This window comes from Magallana gigas, chromosome 8 (genome assembly GCF_963853765.1).
Source record: "Magallana gigas chromosome 8, xbMagGiga1.1, whole genome shotgun sequence".
Taxonomy (NCBI): domain Eukaryota; kingdom Metazoa; phylum Mollusca; class Bivalvia; order Ostreida; family Ostreidae; genus Magallana; species Magallana gigas.
In genome coordinates, this window is record NC_088860.1 from 42,025,604 (window position 1) to 42,053,483 (window position 27,880).

The 27,880-nt window shown below is 34.7% G+C and overlaps 3 protein-coding genes across 8 annotated transcripts; 2 read left to right on the forward strand and 1 right to left on the reverse strand.

The window, feature by feature from the left end:
- The first annotated feature begins 940 nt into the window (after window positions 1-940).
- Window positions 941-23,718, forward strand: LOC105344780 (C-type lectin domain family 4 member E-like). Of its 4 annotated transcripts, XM_066069183.1 has the most exons (6): window positions 941-1,334; window positions 1,609-1,696; window positions 3,940-4,122; window positions 5,317-5,399; window positions 9,235-9,334; window positions 22,813-23,718. In XM_066069183.1, exons 1-6 carry the CDS (start codon window positions 1,041-1,043, stop codon window positions 23,040-23,042), a joined length of 978 nt encoding a protein of 325 aa, XP_065925255.1. In that variant the 5' UTR covers window positions 941-1,040; the 3' UTR covers window positions 23,043-23,718. The 4 variants fall into 4 exon arrangements, with proteins under 4 accessions (XP_065925255.1, XP_065925257.1, XP_065925256.1 ...); XM_066069185.1 differs by lacking the exon at window positions 9,235-9,334; XM_066069184.1 differs by lacking the exon at window positions 3,940-4,122.
- On the reverse strand, window positions 11,858-16,146 carry LOC109619056 (uncharacterized). 3 transcript variants are annotated; one of them, XM_034473535.2, is made up of 5 exons: window positions 15,772-16,146; window positions 15,302-15,431; window positions 15,195-15,211; window positions 14,609-14,805; window positions 11,858-14,490 (listed from the first exon to the last, which is right to left on the reverse strand). In XM_034473535.2, the coding sequence occupies exons 4-5, from the start codon at window positions 14,701-14,703 to the stop codon at window positions 11,865-11,867; spliced, it is 2,721 nt and encodes a 906-aa protein (XP_034329426.2). In that variant the 5' UTR covers window positions 14,704-14,805; window positions 15,195-15,211; window positions 15,302-15,431; window positions 15,772-16,146; the 3' UTR covers window positions 11,858-11,864. The 3 variants fall into 3 exon arrangements, with proteins under 3 accessions (XP_034329426.2, XP_065925254.1, XP_019923847.3); XM_066069182.1 differs by lacking the exon at window positions 15,195-15,211; XM_020068288.3 differs by lacking the exon at window positions 15,772-16,146 and having other exon boundaries at window positions 15,302-15,716.
- Window positions 23,719-24,409: 691 nt separating the features above from the next.
- LOC105321618 (uncharacterized) lies at window positions 24,410-27,822 on the forward strand. Its single transcript, XM_066069187.1, has 5 exons — window positions 24,410-24,818; window positions 25,340-25,407; window positions 25,733-25,882; window positions 26,820-26,891; window positions 27,134-27,822. Exons 1-5 carry the CDS (start codon window positions 24,742-24,744, stop codon window positions 27,361-27,363), a joined length of 597 nt encoding a protein of 198 aa, XP_065925259.1. The 5' UTR covers window positions 24,410-24,741; the 3' UTR covers window positions 27,364-27,822.
- Window positions 27,823-27,880: the final 58 nt, after the last annotated feature.

A 27,880-nucleotide genomic window follows, 5' to 3' on the forward strand; every position in this document is an offset into this window, starting at 1 on the left:
TTATGCTGATATTACTCAACAAATTGGTTTTTTTTTTTTATATCCTTTTATCATTTATAGGATATCGATTGTAGAGATTTAGTGGTTGTCTTTTGAAATTACTGTATGTTTTGTATATTTTCAAACAAAATCCATGCAATTTTTATGAAACCTATCAAAATCCTTTTTCTTTTCAATTGATGTAAAGTAGATTTGAATTGATTTTCAATTCCTGGTGAAGAACAAAATCTGTTTGTGATAGTTGAAAGTGTCCTTATCCAGCTAAATTGTCAGCTAGGTTTGTTCTGATGGGCATATCTTGTACAGATAAGCATTTGAAACGGAAGAAGGGTTCAACAAGAATTCTGAACCATGTGTACTCTGTATCAAAAGCATGATATTTCGGTCATAAACAATCGTTGTGCGTACTAATAGAATCAACTCGTAGGCTAACCAGGCACAATTATTTGCTTTTGTATACGTTCCGTACTAATTTGATCCAATGATGTGATGCAAAATGTAAGAGGACCAAGCTATTTGTTATAAAGTATCTTTTCTAATGTTTTTTTTTCAAAAACAATCATCTTTTAAAACTGCATTAGCGGTTCATACATATTTTATAAGAAGGAAAATTAAAAGATTTTATCATATATTTCATGTTTTGAGATTGGAATTATGCTGATATTACTCAACAAATTCGGTTTTTTTTTATATCCTTTTATCATTTATAGGATATCGATTGTAGAGATTTAGTGGTTGTCTTTTGAAATTACTGTATGTTTTGTATATTTTCAAACAAAATCCATGCAATTTTTATGAAACCTATCAAAATCCTTTTTCTTTTCAATTGATGTAAAGTAGATTTGAATTGATTTTCAATTCCTGGTGAAGAACAAAATCTGTTTGTGATAGTTGAAAGTGTCCTTATCCAGCTAAATTGTCAGCTAGGTTTGTTCTGAAATCGCATATAGTTGAAAAAAAGATATATAAGAAAATGTTAAGTGGGCTTTCGACACTGATTATTAAGCTCGTCATCGACAGTTAGTGAGGTAAAGAACAACATGAAGTTGATTGCACTGCTCCTCTGTGTCTGTGAAGGAATGTTGACACTTAAGGAAGGTTATGATAACTTACAGTGGAACAAGAGACTTGAAGGAAGATTCCTGACCATCATTCCGAGGGTCAGCCCTCTGGATTGTGCGGAGGAATGTATAGTTAGAACCGGATGTCTGTCCTTCAACTACCTACGGTCAGCCATATTCTGTGAGTTAAACTACGCCAGTGACCTTATAGAGGACGAGGTACTTACAGACTCGGTCGGTTGGATCTATGGTAGAAGGGAGCATTGGTCTATGGTAAGCGCTTTCACCAATTGGACAAGAAATATAGACACAACATTACTATTTATATTTGTGCACTTTAAAACTTGTATTGATTTCAATCTGTAAGAAGTGCTTTTAACTGTATAAAAAAAGAATTGCATCATTTACAATATACTGAGTAGATAATGTTAAATCATTAACGATATTGATAGATTTGAGCATAAAACAATCTTTAATATTTTTTATTATCCCTTTTTGGAAGAAAACGCTACTATTTTTAACTTCATTTTTGTATCACTTGTTGTAGTTGATGACGAATAGATGCCTTAAATCCAGCTGTAGACAGGTAGAAAAATGCATAGGGTCCCTCGACTACAATGGATGTTCTTTGTCCCGTATGTTCTATGTTTCAGTCTTTTTCTTTTTCTACAATTTTATTTAATTTTTACTTTTGCACGATTTGTAATTTTTGTTTTTGTCTTGGGTGGTATGGAAAACCTGTCAATATTAATTATAGTATAGGAACATCATCATCAAAATATTTTAACCGTTTTAGAATTTTCAATTATTGCCATATTTGACTAAATACGTTTCAAATTGTTTCTAAATGATAAAAACTATAAAAGTCCAAGCAGGGGTTGTACTCATGTCTTTCAGATTCGTGCAAAAAATAATTTCATATTTATTTTAAAAATTGTGTTCATTGTTGCAATTTATTATAACTAAAAATAAGTGTGCGAATTAAAAAGAACGTGAAAAATTGCTTAAAATATTTAAAAAAAAATTTCTTTGTTACATATACATAAAGTTTAAATTTTTAAATTTAATAAAATTTCATATATTTTAACCTAGGTACGCAGTCAGAGCACGGGTGCTTTCACAGCCAGGAACTTTTATGTTATAGTTATAAACCCGGGTATATACAGGGATATTGTTTCTTTAAATTGTGTTGTACTTATTATAAATATACCTGTCTTAATCTTGCATTTTTTTATCTTCATGCGGGGCCAATGTGAGGAAAAAACTGGTTGCATGGTTATGATGTCCATGAGGCCCTTTTACCAAAATTATGAAATTTATGACCCCTGGGTCAGGGGTTCTGGCTCTAGGGTGGGGCCAATATGGCCAAATAGTAAAAATGTATTAAGTCTGAGAAAATCTTCTTCTCTACTATCATATATATTTGTAAAAAACTAAATGCATGATTATGATGTCCATTAGGCCCTCTACCTAAGTTGTGAAATTCATGACCCCTGGGTCAGGGGTTCAGGCTCTAGGGTGGGGCCAATATGGCCAAATAGTAAAAATGTATTAAATCTTAGAAAATCTTCTTCTCTACTCCCATATATATTTGTTAAAAACTAAATGCATGGTTATGATGTCCATGAAGCCCTCTACCTTAATTGTGAAATTCATGACCCCTGGATCAGGGGTTCAGGCTCTAGGGTGGGGCCAATATGGCCATATAGTAAAAATGTTATAAATCTTAAAAATCTTGTTCTCTACTCCCACACATGTGGGCAAACAACTGAATACATGGTTATGATATCCACAATCTCATTTACCTAAATCGTGAAATTTATGGCCCCTGGGTCAGGGGTTCAGGACCTGAGGGTAGGGGGCAATATGGCATTAAAGTGTTAATGCATATAATGTTTGAAAATCTTCTTCTCTATTCTCACACATCTGTATAAAAAATCCTGACTAATAATTATGTTTACCATGACGTCCTCTACTGAAATTTTAATTTTCATGTCCCCTGGGGATTGGTTTTTTTTATTCTAAGGCAGGGCCAAAATGGATGTATTGATGTTAATGCATATAACGTTAAAAAATTATCTTCTTTACTCCCACACACCTGAAAGGAAAACTGAATTCATGATTTTGTAGACCAGATCTTTTAGTTTTTCACCAACATTATAGGTTTCACAGTTCTTTTTGAATTAAATGTGGTCGTCATTACAAATTTATAATTTTTCTACTCCAGTTTGAAACCTAATTAATTAGATGCATATATGAGACTCCATGACAAGTTTGTGTATGGGATATATGCTACTCAGGTGACTGTTAAGGCCAATTGGCCTCTTGTTATGTTTAATGAGTGCTCTTAAATTCATTATGTATCACATTTCAAGTAGTGAGGGGCATGGGTATATTTTTCTTTCATTAAAACGATTTAATTTCGTTTTATTTATATAATGCAAAATAGCTACATAATTATTAGTATATATTAAGTTAATTTAATTACAACTGATTAAAAACCTCTACGTAGACATTCAAAAATAGCTGTGCGGTTTTTGTTTATCATTGTCATGCGTACATGTGCAATTTTCCTCCCGAAAATCTTGATATTGAATAATAAAAGCACGGCGAACAAGTACAAGATTTTACAGAAGGTAGAAGCCATTACCTGAATTTGTATGCAAGAGTCTAATATTCATTGTACAAGTGAAACAATGTAAAAATGATCAGTTGCGACACAACTCTGATAATTTGATATTGGCCTTTTCTTTATTGCATTCTCATTAAGCAACGTTATCTTGACTCTCTTCAGTATTTTGATCGAGGTAAAGGATGAACAAAAATCTTAAACAAAATAAGATTGCATTATAAAAACATGTAAGATCCTTTTAAACAGAATGTCATCCATCAACTCTAAATCTTCGTCCAAACGTCGAGCTTTCGAAGTCCAACATGTCCTTGGATTTTGGGAACACACATACAGTGGTGTGCGCTGAGGGCTCTGTTCCTTCCGGTGGTGATGGAAACGTTCAATGTCTCTGGAACGCCTCCTGGACGACAGTCAATTTAAAATGCAGAAGTTAGAGTTTTTCACATTAAAAGAAACGATATAAGAATTGCACATCTGAGCGTCTAATTGACTCTCTTTTCCTTATCTTTGACTTTAAAAAAATTTCTACGTCTATTGAATGTTACAAAGAATACCCCTAATTATTACAGTCAAATAAAGGAACCTTTTAAGTACATGTATATGTTTAACATTATTTGTCTGTCTGTCGGTCTCTCTTCATTGAGTTGCTATTTTAATCAGAAAACTTTAAAATTTCTGTGCAAATGATATTCGTGCAAGGGGGTCATGTTACACTGTTTGTCAAATTTTTATTTATCGTTCAATTTAAATTGATATCAAGGTTTGTTTTCATGTACAAGTTTTTGCATTGCAGTGAAATTGTTTACTGTACGTCAACACCGCCGTCGTGTGCCTGATCAGTCAAGCAATTAAAGCAATAGACATGCGTGATTATTTACATTTTTTATCCACAAATAACATCAATGAATTTACAAATAATTATATTCACGAAAATAAAAAATACTGGCATAAAAAGTCTTTGAGTATCGTCTTTTTCCACGGCATCCTATAGTGTTAGTACATATTTTCCAGTGTTTGTCCGATATGTTCTCATATGATGACGGCTTCTAGCCACTAGCTTCTAGTGTAGTAGATGTATACACAAAGGAGGTTACATGAGGGTCTGAGGTTACTTAAATAAGGTGTGATGATCTATCGTGATAAAAATCACACTAAGGATATAAACATAAAGATGAGGTACTCTACAGGAGAAATTTTACATGGATATTAATGATTGTGAAGCTGAAATAATTATACAAAATTGGATCTGTAAATTAATTATAGATACCGAATTTGTGTTGTAATCAACGATTTCTCCACAACAGAATATTGCAAGAATGTAGAGAATTGCTGAAATGGTTGTAGAAAACGACGAAATACCTGTCTGAACACATTGTACAGTCATATGGGACTGGAAAGCAAAGATTGTGCCCTAGTTGCATGTGAAAGATATTAGTTAAACGACGCTCCTGATAAATATTGAATCGACCGGATCAACACTTGTTGAAGACATGCATATTTGAGAATGGAAAAGTCGTATTATTTTCGAAACTCTCTCTCTCTCTCTGTGACTTTGTCGGACCCCTTGTTGAATAGCAACTATTTGGAAATTGTGCGCTTGAATATGTGTTTCATATCTTATAGGTACATGTACCGGAACGAAAAAAAATATCGGAAACAGAGAATACTGCTACATGAGGGAACATTTATCATGGAGTTTAGCTAAGGTAGATATTGAACATGCACCGTCAGAGAACAAAAAAAAGATTTAAAGAGTATTTATTTTAAAACAATAAAAAACGATTACTGTTTTTACAAATTATAAATCAATAACGAATCCTGTAATTTGAAATAACTTTGTTTCGTTGAATCGAATTAAAAGTTTGAAATTGTAACTAGATGTATAACTCTAATCAAAGCACTACTGAAATACTGGCGAGTGAAGATTTTATTGATGCTATATATTTCAAAATCTGCATGGCAAGTAGTTTCAAAGCTGTGTTTGAATAATCATGCAGACTATTTTTATTAAAAATTTTCGAACTTTTTTCGACAAGCATTCCGAGCTACAGATGGAAATCAAACTCCGTATCAATTAATGCTATCAAATTGTACGATGCATTATGTATCAGTTTTCGAAATATACCTGGAAAATTTGTATCAAAGCCATTTTAAAACAAACCAAATTAATAAAGTCCAGTCTATTGGTAAGTCTGGTGTAAGAGCACATATGACTGTAACAGGACCTAAATTGTTCGTACCATTTAAAATGTTACTTTTTTCAAGGTACATGTATTTTAAGGTAGGTTTACTGAGGAAAACAAAATGTTTCTTAATAGATTTCATCGAATTTATCTTAAACTTTCAAGAACTAAGTCATGTCAGCGGTAATGATTTTCCATTCATGATGTGTGCTTGGGTCAATACATGCATGTTTTTGCTAGAGTATGAGTAACTGCATATGAGAGTTTATTTTAAACAACTCTAAAAAATGAATACATTCCTAAAATGAAATATAATGAAATTTTATTTTTCTGAATATATATGCAATAACCACGTATTGTTGATACTGGTCTACAAACAACATCAATAAAGATTATCTGAAACAAAATAATACATTAATTGTGTAATGATTCGCGCAAAAAAATTTCGATTTGCAAACCTCGCCTGAATTCCTCCCAAGCAAAATAAAGTAGGTTTACACCGATTTATACAAGATAGTTATTAGAAGATGAAATTAATTTCATTTTTGCTTACGCATGTCATTTTGGTATGGGAAATTTTCTTATAAAAATACAGTAGTTGGCCATAATTTAGTTCCCAAAATGGCCGCCGTACGATTTTTTTCTATAAGGTACATTTTAAAAGGAATAAAGCATATTTTTTTTGATGGCCAGAATTAAAGAAGGTGCCCAATGATTTTTTTCTGATTTTGCTAATTTCATTTGGGAGTTATTTCCCTTTGGTAAATATTTATCGTCTGCACAACAACATGGCGACGAACCACAGAAAAAAAGTATGGGAAGACAGAAACAAGTCGAAATACAGATGTCATATTTGGGATTTACACATACATTACACTGGAAGGATCAACGGAATAAACAGCAGAAACTATTATGTAAAGTTTAAAAATACGGAAGACCGGAGTTATGGTAAAATCGTTACTCGAAGTGGAAGTTGTAAGATAAGGTAACTGCGAGATGACTGAATCAAATTACAAAGTCCCCAGAGACAACCAAAAACATGCCTTCAAAAATCAAACAGCTTGTTTTACACCAAGGCAAAACCACTTTAAGTAGACTGCTTCTCATTGGTAATTGTTCGTCACTTCACAAATCGCCAATAGTTATTTTAAAAAGATAACCAGAATTCTAGGCACATTTAAACAAAGCAGAAAGACAGTATCAACACATAGCTTGGCTAACATACTGTTCAGACATTCATATCATTGAAATTATGTGAAAAATGCTAATAATACGGTTCGAAGGTCAAAAAACGAAATCCGAATTTTCTGTGACCTAGAAAAAGTTGTAGTTGACATTTCGAGTAGTCTTATTTATACTGAATACGAGCCTTTACATCGTTAAACGAGGACAATTGCAAGAATATTTCATATCCTAGGATATAATACAAAGTAATATACATATGTTTGCCTTGTCATTTATGCTTTGTTGTTAGAAGTAGTTAGTCAAAAAACTTCAGGTAAAATGACGAAATCTACGTTAACATCGACTATTTTGGGAACTAAATTATGGCCAACTACTGTACGCTTTTTTGCAAATGTTACTATTTCGTTTTTACCTTTAAAGGGACTTGGACACGATTTGACTTAAAATGTTCAAATTTTATTTTTCCATTTTCAATGTTTATACTGATAAATATAGAAATTATAATGCTATGTCAAAATTTGAAAGTCAAATATCAAATTATAAGCAAGATACAGAGTTCATAATTAGGGCCCCGCAAGGATTTGCGGGTGCCCTTTAGTAATCACTCTGTCCGTCCTTCTGTCTGTCCGTCTGTCACTCTTCCGTCCACAAATTTTCTGTTTTTTTCTAATAACTTTTAATATGGTAGCCCAATCTAGTTCAAATTTAGTATGGTAGTTCAGTAGGCAGAAATACATATTTTGATGTTAAGTTTGGTTCTCTATGTCTTCTGGTTTGGAGCTGGGGTGGTGGGGTAGATTCCTTAACTATGCATAAGAATGAATGGGCTAAGAGATAACTGCTGAGAATGTTACCATTGTATACTTGGAGGGCTGTGCAATATTTGTCCTTTGGGATTAATCAACCTTCCACAGGAAGAAAATCCTAAGCTTTATCTTTATTTGTCACATTGAGATTAATAACTGCACTGCCTGTGTCTGCAAATGAACTTTGTTTTGAAGTTAAGGTCAATTTTGAATGATGTGTAGTATTGTGTACATTCTTTTAAATATGGATTTAAAATATAATATTCATACTTTATTTTGGTTAAAATATACCGTACACAATGATTTATGAAAATTTTATTGAATTTTAAAATCAAGATATATATATTAAGATATCCTTTTTCACTATTTTATTTTTTAATTATTTATTTTATTTTTTCTGCCTTAATGCTGTTAATTTTAACAGGTAATCAGATAATAACCCCATTCTGTCATTTCTGAAAAAAAATATTATTGTATAAAATTTAGAAGAAAAGGATGAGAGAGCAGAACAATAAACCCCTGGGATTAATTATCTTGCCTGCTGCAGAAAAGTTAGAGGCTTATCTCTATCTGTCATAAAGATTAATGAACATCTTTGTCTGCAACTGATGTTTGTTTTGAAGTTGAGGTCAACCCTGGGTGATACAATGTATTTGCATTCACTGAAGGCTTGCATTTTATAAAACATCTATTTAAATCTTTCTTAAATACACATTTAATTTATTTTTTTTTTTATAAGACATGATGTTATCCCTGTTTTATGCAGATACAAGGTTACTATTTAAGAGTTTTTGGACATTCAGGAATTATCTTGAAATTTTAAAGAAGATTCAATGTTAATATAAAGAGGATGGAATTCAAAGTTTTTTTCACTTCTCTATATTAATTGTCATAGCGGGTCCCTTTCTGACTTTTCTAGTTGTTTGTTTGTAAACAAAGCTCAATATTGTCATTTTTTTACATATGTGTTGTATTGGTGTAAGTTTCAATCAAATTTATCTTTCTTTCGATGATAATAGTATTTATGAAGATATTGAATTAGTTTAAATTGTTTATGCATGTCATTTTGTCTAAGAAATGGTAATTTTCTACATTACATTTTTTGTAAACAACTAGAGGACTCGAGCTTTGTTTACGTAACAACCAATTCTTACCTCTGTATCTTGCTTGTAACTTGAATTTAACATTCAATATTTTGGTCAATCATTTAAAATGTACCAGTTAACCATTTTATGCATGAAAAATAATTTTTTTTTTTTTTATCTTAAATCGTGTCCAAGTCCCTTTAATATAATCGCAAAAACAATGCATTTATTTACAAGACGTTTTGTGAGGAAGAAAATAATACTTCCTTTTTTCCATGCTAGGAACAATGTTCTCTACTTGGTGCACACCTGCTTGAAATAGACACCTGGCAGGAAAACTACCAGATTTCTCAACAGCTGCAGTCGCTGCAACGTGTGTTTTGTGAGGGTTTTTTTTGGTATTTGAACACAGTCGCTTGTTTCGTACATATATTTTACACAATAACACAATGTCTTTATCTTTTTTGGTAAATAATGTAGATCACCGATTCAATCCCTAATATTTTATTTATAATCCGTATATCGCGACAGTAATACATGTAATGCTTAGCGGAAACCCCCTTCAGCACCCCTTACTTTTATTCTTAACTCACCATCTCGAGAACCCTTAAAAAGACCCTATTAATCCATGGTTCACCTCTTACGAAAAAGTTCACCTCTAAACTGCTCAGAACGACGGTTTTAAATGTTCGCGATTTATCATTTTTCCGTGAATTTAAACCCATCGTTTTCAAAAACGTATATATTCTTATACTTGCACCGTACTATAGTTGTGTTAAACAAAGAGAGATAACTGATTGTGCATTGCAATGAATACCAATATTTAAAAACATACTGTATGTGTTTGTGTCATTTAATTTTCATATATTACACATATTAATGCAGTGTATATACAGAAATGCAATTTTAAATGAATCAGGTCAATTGCAAAAAACATCAAGATTTGAACACTGTCACTATCACTTTGTCTAATTATATCCCAGCTTTGTCGAATGCCCGAGCGATTAATCCCGTGTCTTTAGGTGGCAGGGGATAGTTTCGAACGAAAGACCCGGTTAAAAATTTTGAAAAGAAGGGAGAACCTGAGCTTTGGCTGGTTATTTGAGGGGTATAAATTGCTAGAATATTTATTGCATTCATTTTGTGGATAGAGGAGCTCATGTCAATTTCATTGATATATAACACTTTGTTACTGGTAGCACTTTTTTCATCAGATATGGAATGAAAATGCGAAACTGTGGCCAAAATTTTCACTTTCGGGTTTTGTGCTTGAAAAGTAGGGTGGGTTCAGAACACGAAATGTCACTCGAAAAGAAGGTGATTGACCCCCATCAATTGGTGATTATTTTCATGAGAATACATTAAGCTACCAATCCTATGGTAGTTTACGCAGTTGTTCGGGACTGGAGCGTGGTGCTGGACCCGTAAACATGTGAAAAAAGGGCAATTTTCCAGAAAATTTTGAGACCGTCTCTGGCTATTCTATTGAGTGTTTTATGTAAGTTGTACTTGTTTTATTCTGAAGTGTTAAAAATTCTCAGGAGTCGGGACCATGTGTCCCCTGCATGCAAACCAATTTTAGCAAATTTTAAAAATCCCCTGAAAAATCAAATTACATATCTGAACATTACCTGCCTCACATTTCTTCGACCAAAAAACTATCCCCTGCCACCTTACCAAGATGGTCAGTTGCTTTTACGAGCCATTTCGCATGGATGGGTTTCATTTTAAAGAAGCGCATGTCAACTCCGATATTCTTTAAATCGGCTATTTATTTGGATGTCCAGGGGTTGTAAACTGTCGGTACACGCCGCTGGTACAAACACAACTTTAATACCCTTTTCCTCCATGAAATTCAGAAGGGAGATGTCTTGGTGTGTCTTATAAACATCAAAAATACACAGTGCTTTTTGCCTCAACGGTAAATCCAATGTGCCACTCACGCGCTCTATGTATTATTTTCTCGACGTACCTCTGCACGGGGAGAATATGGCAACCTTTGTTCCGTCAATTTGCTTGGACTGGCTAGGAAATGTTTCTTAATAGTTTTAACAGTACTTTCATTCACTTTTCTTCCCAATGTTTTGCTGAAATGAGCAGCGGGTTTTGTTGTTCCATTTTCAATCTTGTATTTTGCTATTTTCGTTCGCCTTTCAGGTGAATAACAGCCATATTCGTTTCTCTCTTTTTTAAGTAGGGGTACAATCAACCTTTTCGACTTCCTCACTGCATATAGTTGTAATATGTGCGTCTGTCTCGTCGGCGATTTGAAGAGGGTTTGGCAATGTAGGCTGTTTAATTCCAAGTTTTCAGTTTCTCACCCAGTTCGGGATAGACATGATTGTATTATCTGATTATGTTAGATTGCGAACATGTGCTAAACACCATTGAAGGTACATACATTTATTAACTCATACATAAAACGGATACACAGACACACATTAAGTCATACGATAAGTATTCGTACAATACACGACACTACATTCCTCCCCTACTTGGATATAAAATTGCATACTAACTCAATTTTCTTGATGCATAATACAGTTGAAAAGAATAACACTTTATTCATGTTCCAAAATAAAAAGTTTCTTAAAGTTCAGGATTAAACCTCAAATAATCTCATGAACAAAGATTCAAAATGATTATTACTTTACAGTCAACAAAAATCTAAACACAATTGTCATTTCCCCATCACATAAACCTGAAACCACAAAGGAATATTTTGCGGTCTGCTTGTAGTCTCTATGTCAGGCCAAAAAAAAAATATCTCTGTTTCCTGTCACCTGACCAAAAAAAATAGGGTAGGTAGGTAGGAAAAACATTTTATTTTTTAAAAACATTTTATTTTTTTAAACTTGAAACATGTGTCATATTAATAGGGAAAACAGTGTCTTCAGGCCTCAGATGAAGCTTTAAAATTTTCCATAGGGCCTCTGTGTAATAATGTCTTTTCCCTGCAAGATGCAGCTTTCACAGATGGGAAGAACAGTCTTGAACTTCTGCAAGAGTTCTTGATTAACTTCCCCCTCTCCACAACAATATGAACAAAGGTTTGCATGGCTAAGACCACTCCTGTAGTAGGATAATTCAACCGGACTTTCACATGTGATGGTTGACCTCGCCATTACCGTTTTATATAATGGATTTGAAGGAGGGAGTATCGGTGATCCACAGGTGTATTCTAGCTCACTAAGGTCACATACAATTGAATATTGTTGTCTTTCAGTTAATCTGTATTTTGAGTATACTACACGCGGTTTCCTGCATTCTATGCATTCTACAATTGATCTGGCATTCTGTACAGTACACAGACTTGGTGTTGATTGAGGTTCCTCAATATATCCCAGTACATCAACATTCTTACATGTATTTGTCAGCACAGTCGAGCAAGCAGGTTCTTCTGCAGGTACTAGTGGTTTCTTTTTTTTCAAAAGTTTCAGGGTTGGTCTGTCCTTTTCTGTTGTTTCTTTCCCTCTCACCTCTGAGTATGGAAGATAATGTTCACCTGTGGCATCTAACTGGGGGTCTGGTAGCCATGAAGGTTGAGGATTTCTAGGGGGAATGCAGCAAGATACATTGTCACATTTCTTGATTTGGAAAACATACTGTGTAGATTTGCAGTGACGGTCCAACCAATCTTGGTATGACTTGATTTTTCTAGTGTGTGTCTTCTGCAATTTTGTCAGGTCCATGTCTGGAAATAGTTCTCTTAGGTGTCGTTTCATTACCTCAATATCTTGGTCACTGAGAGGATCTAAGACCTGAACAGGTTCATCTTTGAGCTTCAATCTGATAAATCTATTCTGAATGGTTCTTTTTACTTCCTCAAGAGATTCTGTCCACCCTTGTCTTATTCTAAAGTTGGGGTTTTCTTCATGAAAAGCCCTGACTTCTGCCATGCTATTCTTGTTTTTCAAAGCATCTTCAATCTTTTTCTCATAGGGTTTTCTTTCTAAAGACACATTTTGTAGTCCTAGATTTAAAATGCTCATCACCCTCTCTGCTGGATTTGTATAACTATGACCTGGTGCACAGCGAGCATGGATTAAAAGGTCCAAGTTAAACTCCTTAAACAAGCAGATGTTTGCTAGTTTAACAGCTTCCAGAGTGTTTCTTTGATCTACTCCACCGTCTGTGAATTTCAACAGCATTGGCTTAGGATCATTGCCTGAACTAAGCATCATCTTTGAAAGGAATGCTGCATGACGAAAAGGAGATGCAGTCTGAAAAATGGAATCATTCAGCACAGTAAAAACCTTTCCACGTACAAAAGATTTGTCAACACTTTTTGGCACTTCGCATTGTAATACAACTGATGGTGTGAGTGAACACCGTGTCATGTCGTGATCAAGGGCAACAAGGGTGCTGGAAGTAGGTACAATTGATTTTTTTCCTCTTACTCCTGTTGATACTGAAGCACCAGGATCACCAATTGGTACTTTTGCCTTATCATCGCAGCATACCATCATGCATCTTTCAGCTTCCTCTACAGCAAATGATTTTAGATACTTAAACTGAGCATTGCAGAAATGACTGTCAGGATGAGTTGTGCGTAGTTGTCTTCTTTGAATTTTAAACTGTACATTTAAACGAGATGTAAAGTTCAAAGCCCCTTGGCAATATGGATTTCTCGGTGCAAACTGTAGTTTTACAAGACTTGCTGAAGGAACAGGGGTACCAGGTGGACAAGTAGATACTGCTCTCTGGATCATGTCTGATATTGAAATGAATTCACTGAGATGTGCATGGCCATGTCTCCTGTCATCAGCAGCTGTAATATTCTCAAGAACTTCTTGAAGCTTTTCAAAAAACACATCAAACTTCGTGTTTGGTTTTCCTGGATTGGTATGCCTTAGATCTGCAATTAAATCTGTATGGCCTAATGAAATGAGACGTAAACGTTCTTGCATAACCGGATTAGTTGTTTGACTGCCATCAAATGCCAACTCCTTGTATATGTATTCTATAACAGATGGTGACAAGGAAGTTATATTATTAATCTTCTCTTTGAATGTTTTTTTCATCTCTCGGGTATGAAATTCCTGAATTTCTGATCTTGCTGTCTGCAACAACCTGGCACCCTGAACTAATATCTGTGACTCTGCACGGTTCTCTAGTGTCCTACAAATTATGAATGAGGATGTTGTTGATCCACCTGGACTGAATTTAAGTATGTCTATTGGAACAGACAGCTGAAGACCCTTAAGGAATCGGTATTTCTGCTTTGAGTCAATAAATGGTTCATTAACATGCTCTTTTTCATTAAAAATAAAAAATTCTCCAACTTCCTTTCCTTTTATGATAGCATCAAGCAGGTGGTATTGCTGCTTAACCAATGATGATGGTGTCCTATGCTCAATAGTTGCATCTTCAGCAATTGTTCTTGCAGGATGCATCTCTGCATGAGTTGTCTGCATTTCTTCATTCTTTCTTTTCAGGTAGTTGCTATAGGAATCAAAACAGTCAGCCAGGCCCTGAATTTCTTTACTTCCCTTCCTCCATGCTTCAGTAGAAGAAGTTATGGGTCTCAATAGAACACTACAAAAATGATATTCATATTTCAAAAGCATTAACAATTTGCCACTGCATAAGAAATAATCTTTGGTTCATCAAAAATAAATATTGAAAAGGTGATGTAGCACAAATTTAAACTGACCTATATAAAGTTTCTGCATGAGATTTAAGACATCCAGCATCAAGAGGCATCTGTTTCATTTTCTTCCTTTTGACCTCATTAAACCCTTGGTACATGTCAAATGCATCAGGAATTGGAGTTAGATCCAGTCTGTCATGTGCAGCATCGTTGATAGTCAAATGTTGGTTCGTAATGTACCACAGCGCGTTACATAACACCTGAAATAATAACTATCTTATAAGCCTTCATCAAGTTAACTTAAACATTTAACTATCTAAGTTGAACATCTTATCTTCTATTTTCCACTTAATATTTAATATAATAATACATGTCTTTATACAAAAGAAGGCACAAATTTATCATTATTGATATAAAACTGTACATTGTGGATAGCACATGTATCTTTATATTAGATTTGGTAAGCAGTATATGTTTGTTAAATATATATATTAATATGACGACATTTAAGATGAAGATACAAGGATGAGAATTAATGAAGACTGAAGGATTAGAGTGGAGGAAGACACACAAAACCATATATAAGTGCACAGACTATTAACTAGCAATAGCATAGATGACCAATCCCTTTGCATAGTTTCAAACTTACCAAAGTAAAAGTCAAATCTGTCAGAGAAATAACAATCTTTAAACTTGCATCAAAATGAATTTAATAAGAATTATCATCTTTAAAATTAATTTCCTTGGAACACATACTTGAACTATATAGCTGCCCTCTGTCTGTAGCACTGGTTTAGGGAGATCCAACTTGTGTTGCTTAAAAAAGGTCTCAATCAAGTTGTTGTACAACTCATCCTTTCTGGAAAGCCCACCTTTGACCCCTGAGCTAGAAAAAGTTCAGTAAAATCTATTTATTTACAACACAAGCATTTAATATAAAACATTTCACTTGCACCTTATTTTAAGCAAACAGCATATATTTCTTCAAAGAAAAAAGTGTCTTAATATTGAGCCATACATGTACAATGTATATTATTAAAAGGTCTTTTTAATATGTCAGAATATTTTGACACCTTATTTAATATATAAAATCATTTGATGTAGAACAATCTCTCTTTAATATGCTAACAAAAATATACCCCACATTTGCTGCTTGATACCGGTAAATAAAATGTCCGTGAAACTGTATGCATGGTAAAGTACTTTGTTTGTAGTTTGATACATACCTGGTACGTTTCTTGTCGGGAATAGAACGGCCACCTGCCATCAGCAATTCAAATGCGTTTACAGCTTTCTTAGTCGCATTTGCAGCATGTTGTTGAAGTTTATTAAGCTCTGGGTCGTCGGTTGTTTTGCATATGAATAAAAAGGATCTTAAAGAAAAGTTGCGAACAACTTCCCCCACCGATAAGGAACCGTGTATTCTTGTTTGATTTTCTGCAGACACCGTAAATTCTGGTTCTTTTGAATTTATTCTGACAATCATGGTAAGATTCAAAGAGGTGTGTAAATGTTGTTGAATCCTTAACGCTAGTGATAAATTTCTTGCCATCTTTGAAATGTATACAAGGTTGTAATTCCAGAGACAGCACACTGGCTGTCTCCGGACACGCCATGTTAACGCAGTCAATGTTTATCGTGCGCTTTATCGACAAGACAGGTCAGGGTTTATTCTCAAACGTTTAGAAGACCGATTAGCTAAAATGTAAAACCTGTCGGTCAATCTTAATATTTCCGGAAAAAAAAACTTAGCGATCGAAAAAAATTTTAGGGTCGGGGGTTAAAATATAGGGTCGGTCGGGCGACAGGAAACAGGAATATTTTTTTTTTTGGCCTCATGTTCAGGTTCCACAATTCCAGGTTTTTCGGTATCACTCGGCCGCATTTCGATCTTCTCATCATCATCTGTAATTGCTTTGGACTCCACGTCATTTTGCTTGACTTTCTGTGGGTCATTATGTTTTTCAAGGAACTTTTTAACATGAGTAATGTTCCGCTTGTATTCAACCCCATCTGCGTCCAGAGTCAAACTGTTCCCATATTTGGCCTTCACTGTCATCGGCTCTGGTCGGAAAGTTGGAGTCATTTTGTCACGGTTTTGTGTTTGTTTCACAAGAACTTTATCTCCAGGTGAAATATCGGAATCGGTACTTCCACGCTTGGCATTGCTGTATTCTCTTCTTTTCTTTGAGCTCTGAATCTCTGTCACGAACTTCGAAATCATCAATGTGAAAGTCACGTACTTGCGGTATTTTGGTACGAATCTTCCTTCCAAACATCAACTCTGCTGGACTGATTCCAGTAACTGAATGTGGCACTGATCGGTACATCAACAGGGAAGTTTCTAACTCCTCTTTCCAGTTCTTCTTTTCACTCTGTGCAATTCTTATCCTCTTCATTAGGGATCTATTTTGCCTCTCAACCTCCCCATTGGCTTGAGGCCATAATGGAGTAGTACGTTTATACTGAATTTGATTTTCGTGCATGAAATTCGAAAATACATCACTGACGAATTGAGGACCATTATCAGTGGTAATAGATAATGGCAATCCAGAAACACTAAAGATCTTCTTCAAACAGCTGACAGTTTTCTCTCCTGTTGTGGATTTCATTATTTCAACAACCTTGTATCGGGAATAGTAGTCAACAAGAACAAACAACGAATCTCCCGAAGGTAATGGACCCAAAAATCTGCTGCTAGGTGCACTTGGTACATGTAACTGGGTTCTGTGCATCGGTTCTGGTTTCAGTGGTATGCTGATTAGTTGACATCAATAACATGTACGGCATTCTTTTTCAACATCCTTGTCCATACCAGGCCACCACACTTTGGACCTAAGATTTCTCTTCATAACAACTATGCCGGGGTGTCATTCATGTCCCAATTCTAGTACTCTAGTTCTCAGTGATCTTGGGATAACAATTCTAGTCCCACGTAAAATGACTTGGCCAATCGCACAAAGTTCATTTTTCACAGGTAAGTACTCCTTGAATTTAGAACGCTCCCACTGGCCAGAAAGAAGACATCTACGGACATCACACAGTTCTTCATCCGTTTCTGACGCGCGTTCAATTTCCTTGGTGAACAGCGCTATCGGAGTAGCTGCTAACGCAATACTGTGCTCATAGTCTTCGATTCCATTTTGTTCTGATGAATTTTCAGTTGGTCTAGAGAGCAATCTTGACAATGAATCTGCAATGTTTCGTTTTCCTGAAATGTATTTCACCACATAGTCAAATGATTGTAAGCGAAGAACCCATCGTTCAATCCTAGCACTCGGCTTGGACCTTGGTGAGAAAATACACTCAAGGGGACGGTGGTCTGTCCATAACTCAAATTTGAATCCTATGAGATACATATGGAACCTTTCACACCCCAGACGATTCCCAATGCCTTTCTCTGTTTGCGAATATCTCCTCTCCAAATCAGACAAACTTCTGCTCGCATACATTATGACTCGATATTCTGAACCTTGTTTCTGAACAAGAACACCTCTTAGACCTACTTTACTCGCATTTGTCACTACAATAGTTTGTGCAGACGGATGAAAATATCCTAACGTTTCAGGCTGGGCTAGTTGTTTCTTCAACTCTTCAAAGGCATTAGTTTGTTCATACTACCACTTGAACGGAACATTGTTTCTAGTCAGCTTTCTGAGTGGTTCCGCAATTGTCGCCAAGTTTGGAATAAAACGACCACTGAAATTCACTAGACCTAAGAAACTCCGCACCTCTGAAACCGTCTCTGGTCGACGTGCGTTCAAAATATCGTCAAGTTTCGTTTTGGCCATTCCAATACCATGACTCGACAGAATGTGTCCCATGAACTCTATATGTGCCATGTTGAACTGACACTTACCGGCATTCAAGGTAATGCCTCTTTCACACAGTCGCTGAAGAACATTCTCTAATCTCTTGTTGTGTTCCTCTGTTGTTTTACCATGAACCACAAGGTCATCGAATATACTTTGCACTCCATCGCATCCATCCAGTGTGTGCTGTATAATCTTGTTATACATCTCTGGTGCACAACTTGCACCAATCATTAGTCTTTTGTAACGATACATTCCCTTATGCGTGCTAAATGTAGTGATGTGACGACATTTAGGATTCAGTTCTATCTGATGATAAGCTAGCTTAATGTCTAGTTTTATAGGTACTTTGATTGAAATCTTGCAGAACATCTTCCACGGTAGGTATAAGGTATCGCTCACGCATGACAGCTTGGTTTGCTTTTCTCATGTCCACACATAATCGAATGTCATTTCTCTTAGGCACAACTGGCGAGACCCAGTGACTTGGTGATTCAACCTTCTCTATGATGTCCTGTTGTACTAGCTCATCAAGCTTCTTCTCCAATTTTTCCCTCAGGTGGTATGCGATTCGTCTAAGGGGCTGTACCACAGGTGTCACCTCCGGATCAATCGGAATCTTCAGACGATAGTCCTTCAGTTTTCCAATGCCAGTAAAAAACAATGGAAACTTTAACATCAACTCAGTTTTTCTGTCATTCACACAGTTAACATTAGCTAACTCAAGTTTCAAAAGTCCAAGTTTCACAGCTGTGTCCTTCCCCAAAATACCAGGTGCCTCCTCTTGAATCACAAAAAAGTCTGTGTTTACACTCTTTTCGTTGCACAAGCTCACATCTGCTTGGAAGCTCCCAGGAACTGTTAGGGGGTTTCCACTATACGCAAACAGTTCCTTCGAGGACCTCTTACTAATGCACTTTACTCTGTTGACCTTCAGAGATTCCTATAACTTCTGGTCCATGACGTTGACAGTTGCTCCAGAGTCAACTAACAAATTCACCTGCACTCCACCTACAGTTACATAACAAAACTGTCCTTTGATCCACTGCTACTTATACTAAATGTATAATGTTCCTGAACATCCTCGGTATCATGGCTCACATCTTCATTCACATCAACAGTTCGTACTCTATACCTTGACGGTTTTCGTTTTGAATGTTTGTTTGAGTTTCCAGTTTTGCACATTTTTTCGAAATGTCCGACATTCCCACACTTGTTACAGGAGCGCTTCAATGCCGGACATCCAGGGTCCTTCTTTATGTGTCCTCTCCTCCCACATGCATAGCATATTGGGTTAGTCATGTGTTTGTTCTTGTGCTGAATTCGATTCACTGATGAGGTCTGATTTTCTGATGACTGTTGAGGATCTTTCCCCTCCATGACCTGAGCTTGGTAATCTGCAAATTCCATTGCCTGGGCCGTTTGTCTCAATTTTTCTAGTGTCAAGTCTTTGATCTCTAATAATTTCCTACGGAGTCTGTGTGAAATACACTTCTCAATCACTTGATCTCTTATCATTTCATCTGTTCCTCCTCCGAAGTTACAGTACTCTGCTCTCTCTCGTAAACGAGTAATGAACTGTTCTATGGTTTCGTTTATCTGTTGGCACGTTGGTCTGAATAGTGATCGTTCGTAAGGAACATTTGTCATAGGTGAAAAATGGTCTGTTAATAACTTACACGCAACGTCGTACAGTCTGGTTTTCACCTGGCTCCGTTTCCGTGAGTGTGAAATAAATATCTTGTACCTCATTTCCTGCTGAGTGTAAAAGGAGAGCTTTCTTTTGATCTGCCCTCGTCACGCCTTTCCCCACTGCTGTACAGCTCGAAACCGCGCGGCCATTTCTGCCACCGAAATCCCACATTGTCCACATCGCCATTCGGGTCGAATCTCTGAATACCACCAATTTCAATCGATTTCATCTTCACCTCAGATAACTTGGTTTATCCTCGTCGCAAATGTACTATCGGATTATGTTAGATTGCGAACATGTGCTCAACACCATTTAAGGTACATACATTTATTAACTCGTACATAAAATGGTTACACAGGCACAATTAACTCATACGACAAGTATTCCTACAATGCACGACACTACAAAGATTATATCAAAAGTGAACCAATTGTAGTGTACCCTAGACACGTTTAGACACGTTTAAGTGAGTTTTAATTCAGAGTACTGTCGTACTTACCGCCTCAGGTGCATTAGGAAACAGTCGCTGAAACATTTGATACGGTAAAGTGAGCGCACAAAATTTAAATTGATTTCTTGCAGCGTGAAATTAAAACCATCGCGATTGGTACTTTTAGAGAAATCGTGAAATTTTAACAGCGTGGAATTAGAACGAATTACAGTATTTTAAATTTTATTCCTGACTTCATATTTTTTGGGTTAAGTGGGGGGGGGGGGGGGGTTAATTGATAGTTTTTGTTATATTTAAACACCGATTTAAAGTATTTTGCTGGTGCAGTACTATAACTTTGCAGTCAGTCCCCCTTTTAATAAAAGCTTTAGTAGGCTTTGTTACATTTTAAAAATAGTTCTCATTCACTATGAAAACGATAATCATGTCGATTGTAGATATGTAGAATGCGGTACATGCAATATTCTTCGAAATCCTAGCGGAGAGTTATCGATGAGTTTATCCCCTAAATCGTTCAAAGATTATAAAGCGATGGATAAATCTACAACACGAGTTAAAAACCTGATTCATATTCAACTTGTTAATCCAGAAACCGAGATATAATCGGGAAATATTGCAGCTGATCATGGACCTCCGCAACTGTGAGAAAATTTAAAGCCGATTATTCAGAATTGACTAGATATTTTAGAGATTCGTTCATGTATAAACGCTAGCTTACAAACAGAAAAAAAGAAAATCAGACTATGATTGTTCTGATGAGTGCCAAGTCACAGAATTTGAACTCTTAACTTTCACCTTAGTTTCACAGTCGTTACTTTCAAGTAGTACAAAGCATTCTTGTTTTTGATATTATTTTAAAGATATTTACAAACACTTACGCAATTCACATGAAATGACAACTTTGCCTAAGAAGGTAATAAAGTTTGATAAACATTAATCAGGTCGGGGAAACTATTTTTTGTGACGTCTGAATAAATTTACATACTAAATAAGGCAGAGACGTAATCGATAAACTGACCAATCAGCTGAATGACTTTCCTAGGTTAAAATGCATTATGGGCTACTACAAAAAATGCTACGTTTAAAAATGCTCCTTTTCTAATTGTTTTCTAGAAAGGCATATTTAATTTCTTTAATAATTCCGTACAAAACAATATTTACATCATCATCTACTATTTCCAAGTTAACATCTACAAACACTCATTTTACAATAGTAAACATTTGGGATCATCAAGTATATTTTTTGACAAAAGCCTTCCTGCTAGCGCTGATATTTAGTGAAGAATGATTTTACGTGTTTTCATGATTCTAAGCATTCGACTCGGAGGAGTTCGTGCATTGTCAGGCATTCAAAAGACCTCATGCGGCCCTTAAATGCCTTAGTGTAAATGGTTACGAGAGGCGTGTTTGGTGTGTACTCTTGATATTAATCCATGTATTCTTATAGACAGTACTTATAGTTAGTGTATGCATCTACTCGGACTTATGGTATTCCATTACAGCGAGCATGTACAAAGATGAGACATACTCTTATATATGCATGTACATATCTACAATGATCAATGTACATGCGTATTGATTGTTACTATTGTGTTATATAAATGTCATACAACAATAAACATGTATCAAAATGAATTCAGTTTTAAATTCTAGTCAACAAATAGCACTACAACAGCGAAAAACACAAATTACGAAAATCAAATACTGGAATATAATGACTTGTGAAGACTTTATGAGAGGTATTTCAACGTACTATTTAACATGAAAAATCGGCAATGTTTGTAAATGTGAGCATGAAAATTCTTATTAAGTACCTAACCTTTGAATTTTTTACAAAAAATTGAATATTTTTATAAATTGACGTTCTCGCAGTCATTTGAAATCATGTCGTTAATTAGTCTAAACCACATGTTTATTGTAAAAAGAAAACATGTAGTAAATCACATGTGTTGCTTTTTATTCACTGATAGGCGGTTGTTCGCGGTACGCATCGCTCTGCGCAATGACACCAATATCCATATAAGGTAGTTTCCCCGACCTGTTAATGCAAGGGTATTCTTCGAATCTTTCTATGGACTATAAACTGCGTCTTAACCATTCAGATTTCAGTATTCAATATGGAAGTATCATAATAAGTATTGTTAAGGCGTTAATAGACTGACAAACCAATGTACCATACAGCCGGATACCTACGTATAATATAACATGACGAGAACAATCTTACGTGTGAATAACAATATATTAAACAATTTGTATTTTTGACAGCTATTACGTTCCAATTATAAGTTCTTTTTTTTAAAATTACAAACAGGGCCTATTGATTTGTGGTGGACGGGTGGTTCTGATAACGGACAAGAAGGCATATGGAGGTGGAACTTTTCTGGCAGATACTTCAACGACAATTACAATTCTTGGCAAGCTGGTGAACCTGATGGAGGAATAAGAGAAAATTGTTTATTGACATCTCTTTCTGGAAATTGGCAAGATGAACCGTGTGCAAATAGTTATTATTATGTTTGCGAACGTCAGCTCGGATTTTGACAGCCATGTTACCAGCATCTAGGGTCGGGGTTTTCTTTTTGCCTCTTTCAGTTTTATAATTAAGAAATTCGTGTTTCTATATGTTGTTAAGTTAATTTATTTCTTGAATTAATTCTGCAATTACGACTTTTGTAATGCTGTTGTAATACGGGATTTGTTGTCGTAACAATGGCTTACATGTATCAATTCGACCTCACTAGAATTTCGTGAATGTACTGTCAGCACATTTAGACAAAATGTTATTACAAGGCTTTTTGACAAATGTAGATTAAAACTTTTTGACAAATGTAGATTAAAACTACATTCATTTTTGTTAGTGCTCAGCACTATTGTTATAAAATCTGCTTTTGGTGTTTACATTCACAAATAGATGTGGCGGGTATACTTCGTTTGCTTGACTGTCTGTTAAGGAGGCTGATGGACAACAATTATTAATATACATATTAATCATCAGATCCTCCCCAAGTTTTCAGATCTGATTTGCTTTTATATATCACAAATACCATGTAGCAAATAGATATAGTTTAGATTTTTAAAATAGCTAGCCATTTCATTTAGTTAACAATTAACATCTTTACATATCTTTCTGACATCTAGTTGCTTTTATTGTTACTTCTAGCGAATCTATAACTATTTAATATACACCAAAATACATGTATGTATATGTAATATACTATATAATAGTATATTTAGAATTCTCTTTTGAACTTTTGAAGTTTTTGAGTGCATTTGAATAAAAGAAATACAAATACAGTAAAACTTGTTTATTGCGAACTTTAGGGGACTAATGAATTTACTTCGTTATATCTGTAATTCGTTATATCCATAAAGTATTTACAGCGAATTCGCAGTAAGACAATTCTGCTACCTCACTACCGGAAATCTATCCTGGGTACTAATTACAAAACCCATAGAAGATATTTTAAATTATAGTTTCCGTATATAAAAGTAAAAGTCGTAGGTTAATGATATGTTAAAATAACAATTAAATAAAATAAATTAAAAAGAAATAACTAAGATTGATTTTATTTCTGCGGAAAAATATCTTTGATTGGCATAAGGAATACATTATTTCATAACTGTATGTACAGTTTTACAAAAAAACATAATACAAATCCATACGATGGATGTCAATTTAACCCACGCTGATATTCAGGGTAATGCACAATTCATTTCTTAGAAAAAAAAGTTTTCAATTGTTGTTTGTTTTTTCATGAGATCATGTTCGATTTCACTCAGTTGAGAAAATCGTTTTTCGCTGATATTCTGTTGCGTTTTCAGTCAGCGACGAATGATATCGACCGCCAAGGCTATGTCATGTAATGATGGTGGGTTTTTACTCCGGTTCCGAATCTGAGTTAGCTCCGATTTCACAAAAAAAACTTAAGTTTTTACCTAAGTTTAATCTCAAATCCTAAGAATTTACTCAGCTGAGATCTTTCTCAAATTGCATTTCACAAAACAAATTTAGTCAATTCTCAGCTGAGTTGAAATTTTTACTTAGCTGAGTTTTCTCCTCATTGCTATTAGTGGTCTCGAAATAAAAAACAATACTTCCGGTGACAGCTCTATATTTGTAAACAAATCGTCTGCTCGGTTATTCAATGCTGCGAAAGTGCGAAAACCAAATTGGACTGAAAAAGAATGTTTGCTGCTGGTGGAGGCAGTCCGCAACAGAGAGGATCGCCTCTTTGGAAAGATGAAAGGTCCTGGCTGCACGAAACACAGTAAAGTGAAGGAAATTGCCTGGGAGGAGGTTGCCCAGTCTGTAAACTCGTATTTATATATACAACATGCTTTTCGTTGACTTTAGCACAAATTATCTTGTCCTTCTAGTGTTCGGTACATGTAAATCAATTTATATATCGACTCTGAAATAGCGGTATAACCAAAGCGTAAATCCTTAGCATAGTGATTACATTGGGAACATAGGGTTTTTTCCCGATCTATAAATAGTGCGTCTACTCTAACCGATGTTCCTAAAAACTGCTGATGAATAACCATTGGTTAGCATAGATGTAAATAGTGCTGACAGTTGTACTGGTTTGTATCTTGTAATTTGATAATAAACTTCCACAGTAAACAGAGGTAAAGGCTTAGTCAGTTAGATTATCATAAAATCATTTAGACTTATACATTAGCGTATTATTTGGAATTATATCCATTTTCGAAATACGAATTTACATATAATTAAGTTATACAAATATATCATATAATAGATTCATATGATTGTAGTTAGGTCACTTCTTTCATTTAATGGCAACGCTTTTATAGTATCAATTTCTAAAACATTTCAGACAATCATGTACCATCTCTAAAACAGTTGAAGAAATCAAGAAGCAGTATGCTAATATCAAACAAAGAGGTATGTATATTTTAGTAATCAAAGTACCTGGGTTAATTATAATTTTCACTTTTGTGTTTTTTTATTTGATAATTATTTTTAAGCCTTTCATGCAAAGATGTTTGATGATCTAGGAAACTGAAATGATTAGAAATTCACAGTATTTAAGCAATATACTCTCAGTTTTGCACATGCAAGTACGAAGGGGCAGACAGCAGATTTTATATATTGCATAATTATGTAAAATTGATTCTTAAATGTACGTTACATATGAGTAAGCATGTTGCTGTTATGATAATTAATTTAAAATTTTTATACACAAATATTCTTGTGTATATTTGATCAGCAAAGGAAAAGGCAGATGCTTTACGGAGACCTGCCACTGGCGGAGGACCAAAACCACCCTCACCATCCCCAGTTGAGGCAGAGTTTTTGAGTGGAATGGGGGACAGGCCAACACTGAGTGGACTAGCCTCAGGCTATGACACAGAAGAAGGTATTAATTTTTATAAAATGTGTTTAAGGCTTTATCTCTCATATATTAAAAGAATGTATTAAATTAGCACTATAATACCAAGGTTGCATGAAGTTCCATGTATGACAGGCACCATTCACAGAAATAAGCTGAAACATATATAGTTTCACCATCGATAAACTGATGGACTATGAGAAATAGTTTACTATTGTAAACAATTCTTATTAAACTATAGTTTTCACCTGTAAATTGTACCATATATTATTCATTATGATAATAGTATCACTGAACTTGGCTTTTGACCTAGCTCCATCACTCTAGCTTCAATTTTAAGAGTTTAATGGTTTTTGACATGATGTCAAAATTCTAAAAAAAAATAAATTGAAAATGTTTAACTTTGCATATGGAGCCAAACAGAGTATCCTTCAAAAACAATTCAAATATGTTAAAGCTGTCTATATGTTGCACATATGTGATACAGACAGTTTGAATGAATGAACTCAGCTTTAAAAAAAATTGTTGAGCAGTTCAGTATAATAATTATTATTGTTATACTTTCATGTTAAATACTGAAATCTGATTGGTTAAGACACAGTTAATAATATTTACTATTACCCTCAGCGTTAGCAACGCACTTGGCAACGGGTAACATTAAAAAATATTACATGCGCGAAAATTATGCGCGTACGGTTCGCTGTAGATTTCACGTTATTCCTATATAAAAGCAGTATAATTTTCTTAAAATTTTTAATAAAGACATTCAGTATAACAAAATAAATAGTGCCTGTTTAGGAGGATAACAGTTGAAATTGACACCCCTCGAAAACCATTGTCAACCTCCGCTTCGCGTCGGTTGACAATGGTTTTCTCGGGGTGTCAATTTCAACTGTTACCCTCCCAAACAGGCACTATTTATATAATACAATCAGGTGCATCAGTGACTTTTATTTTATTGCAGTGCAAATAGAACTTGTACACGAGTTTAATAGCGACAGCAACATTGTCCCTTCCAGTAATGACACTGATACGGGTAAAATTAATAATACATGAATGAAAGCTCTAATGGTGATACATAATTAATGAACACACACAAATAATTATGAAGTTATTGTTACTACACTGAAAGATATTAAACTGAATTTTAGAATAGCAGCATGTATAATATTTCAAAATTGTTCATCTATTTATCTGAGTGACAATTGTTTAGAACTATATTGACACGACTGTGATATTCTAATTTAGAAATATGTAATTCAATTTGAATATTTACAGCTTGTACCAATGCAGTAAATTACCAGCTAATTGACCTGCCGGTAGTGACGACTTCCACTGGTCAGAGGACATCAAAAAGAAGAAAGACAATGGAGGATGAAGAAATTTTAACCCTTCAAGCAGAAAGGGAAAAGTATATTCAGGAGACTGCATTTTATAAAACAAAAACAAAGTACATTAACTTAAAATTCAAACAGTTAGAAAAAAATGCTCGTAATTTTGAACAGTAGGCTAATTTAAATTGGTATTAAGTTGAATATTGGCTCAAGTGAGCTTATCTGATCAAAGTTTTTCTGGCATTTGTTGTGGTTGAAGGGATTTAAACATGTGACCACCAAAATTCATATCCCAGTGAACTTATAACTTGCAATTTATTTGTTTAAAAAAAGAGTTTCAATTTTTTTTTAAAGAAGGGGGTAATTATTTATTAATTGGGGTTTTTAAACTGTATACATAAATTAATGATGACTACATTAGCAAGCAACCACCTTGATGAAGGCTGTCATTTCAGTTTTCTCAACATTATCAGCCATTTCTTTTATTGACCAGATGTACTTCAGCAAACACTCAGTACATTTTACTTTTTCAAAAATTCTTGATTCATTCAATAATTTGTTAAAAGACAGATATAAATACATTTACATTTGTCAGTGTCTTTGTCTCTATAAATAACACTATACTAATAAATTTTTTAATATACAGTCCAATATTCAAATGTCGTAATTTATTCAGTCCCAAGAGGGGTTT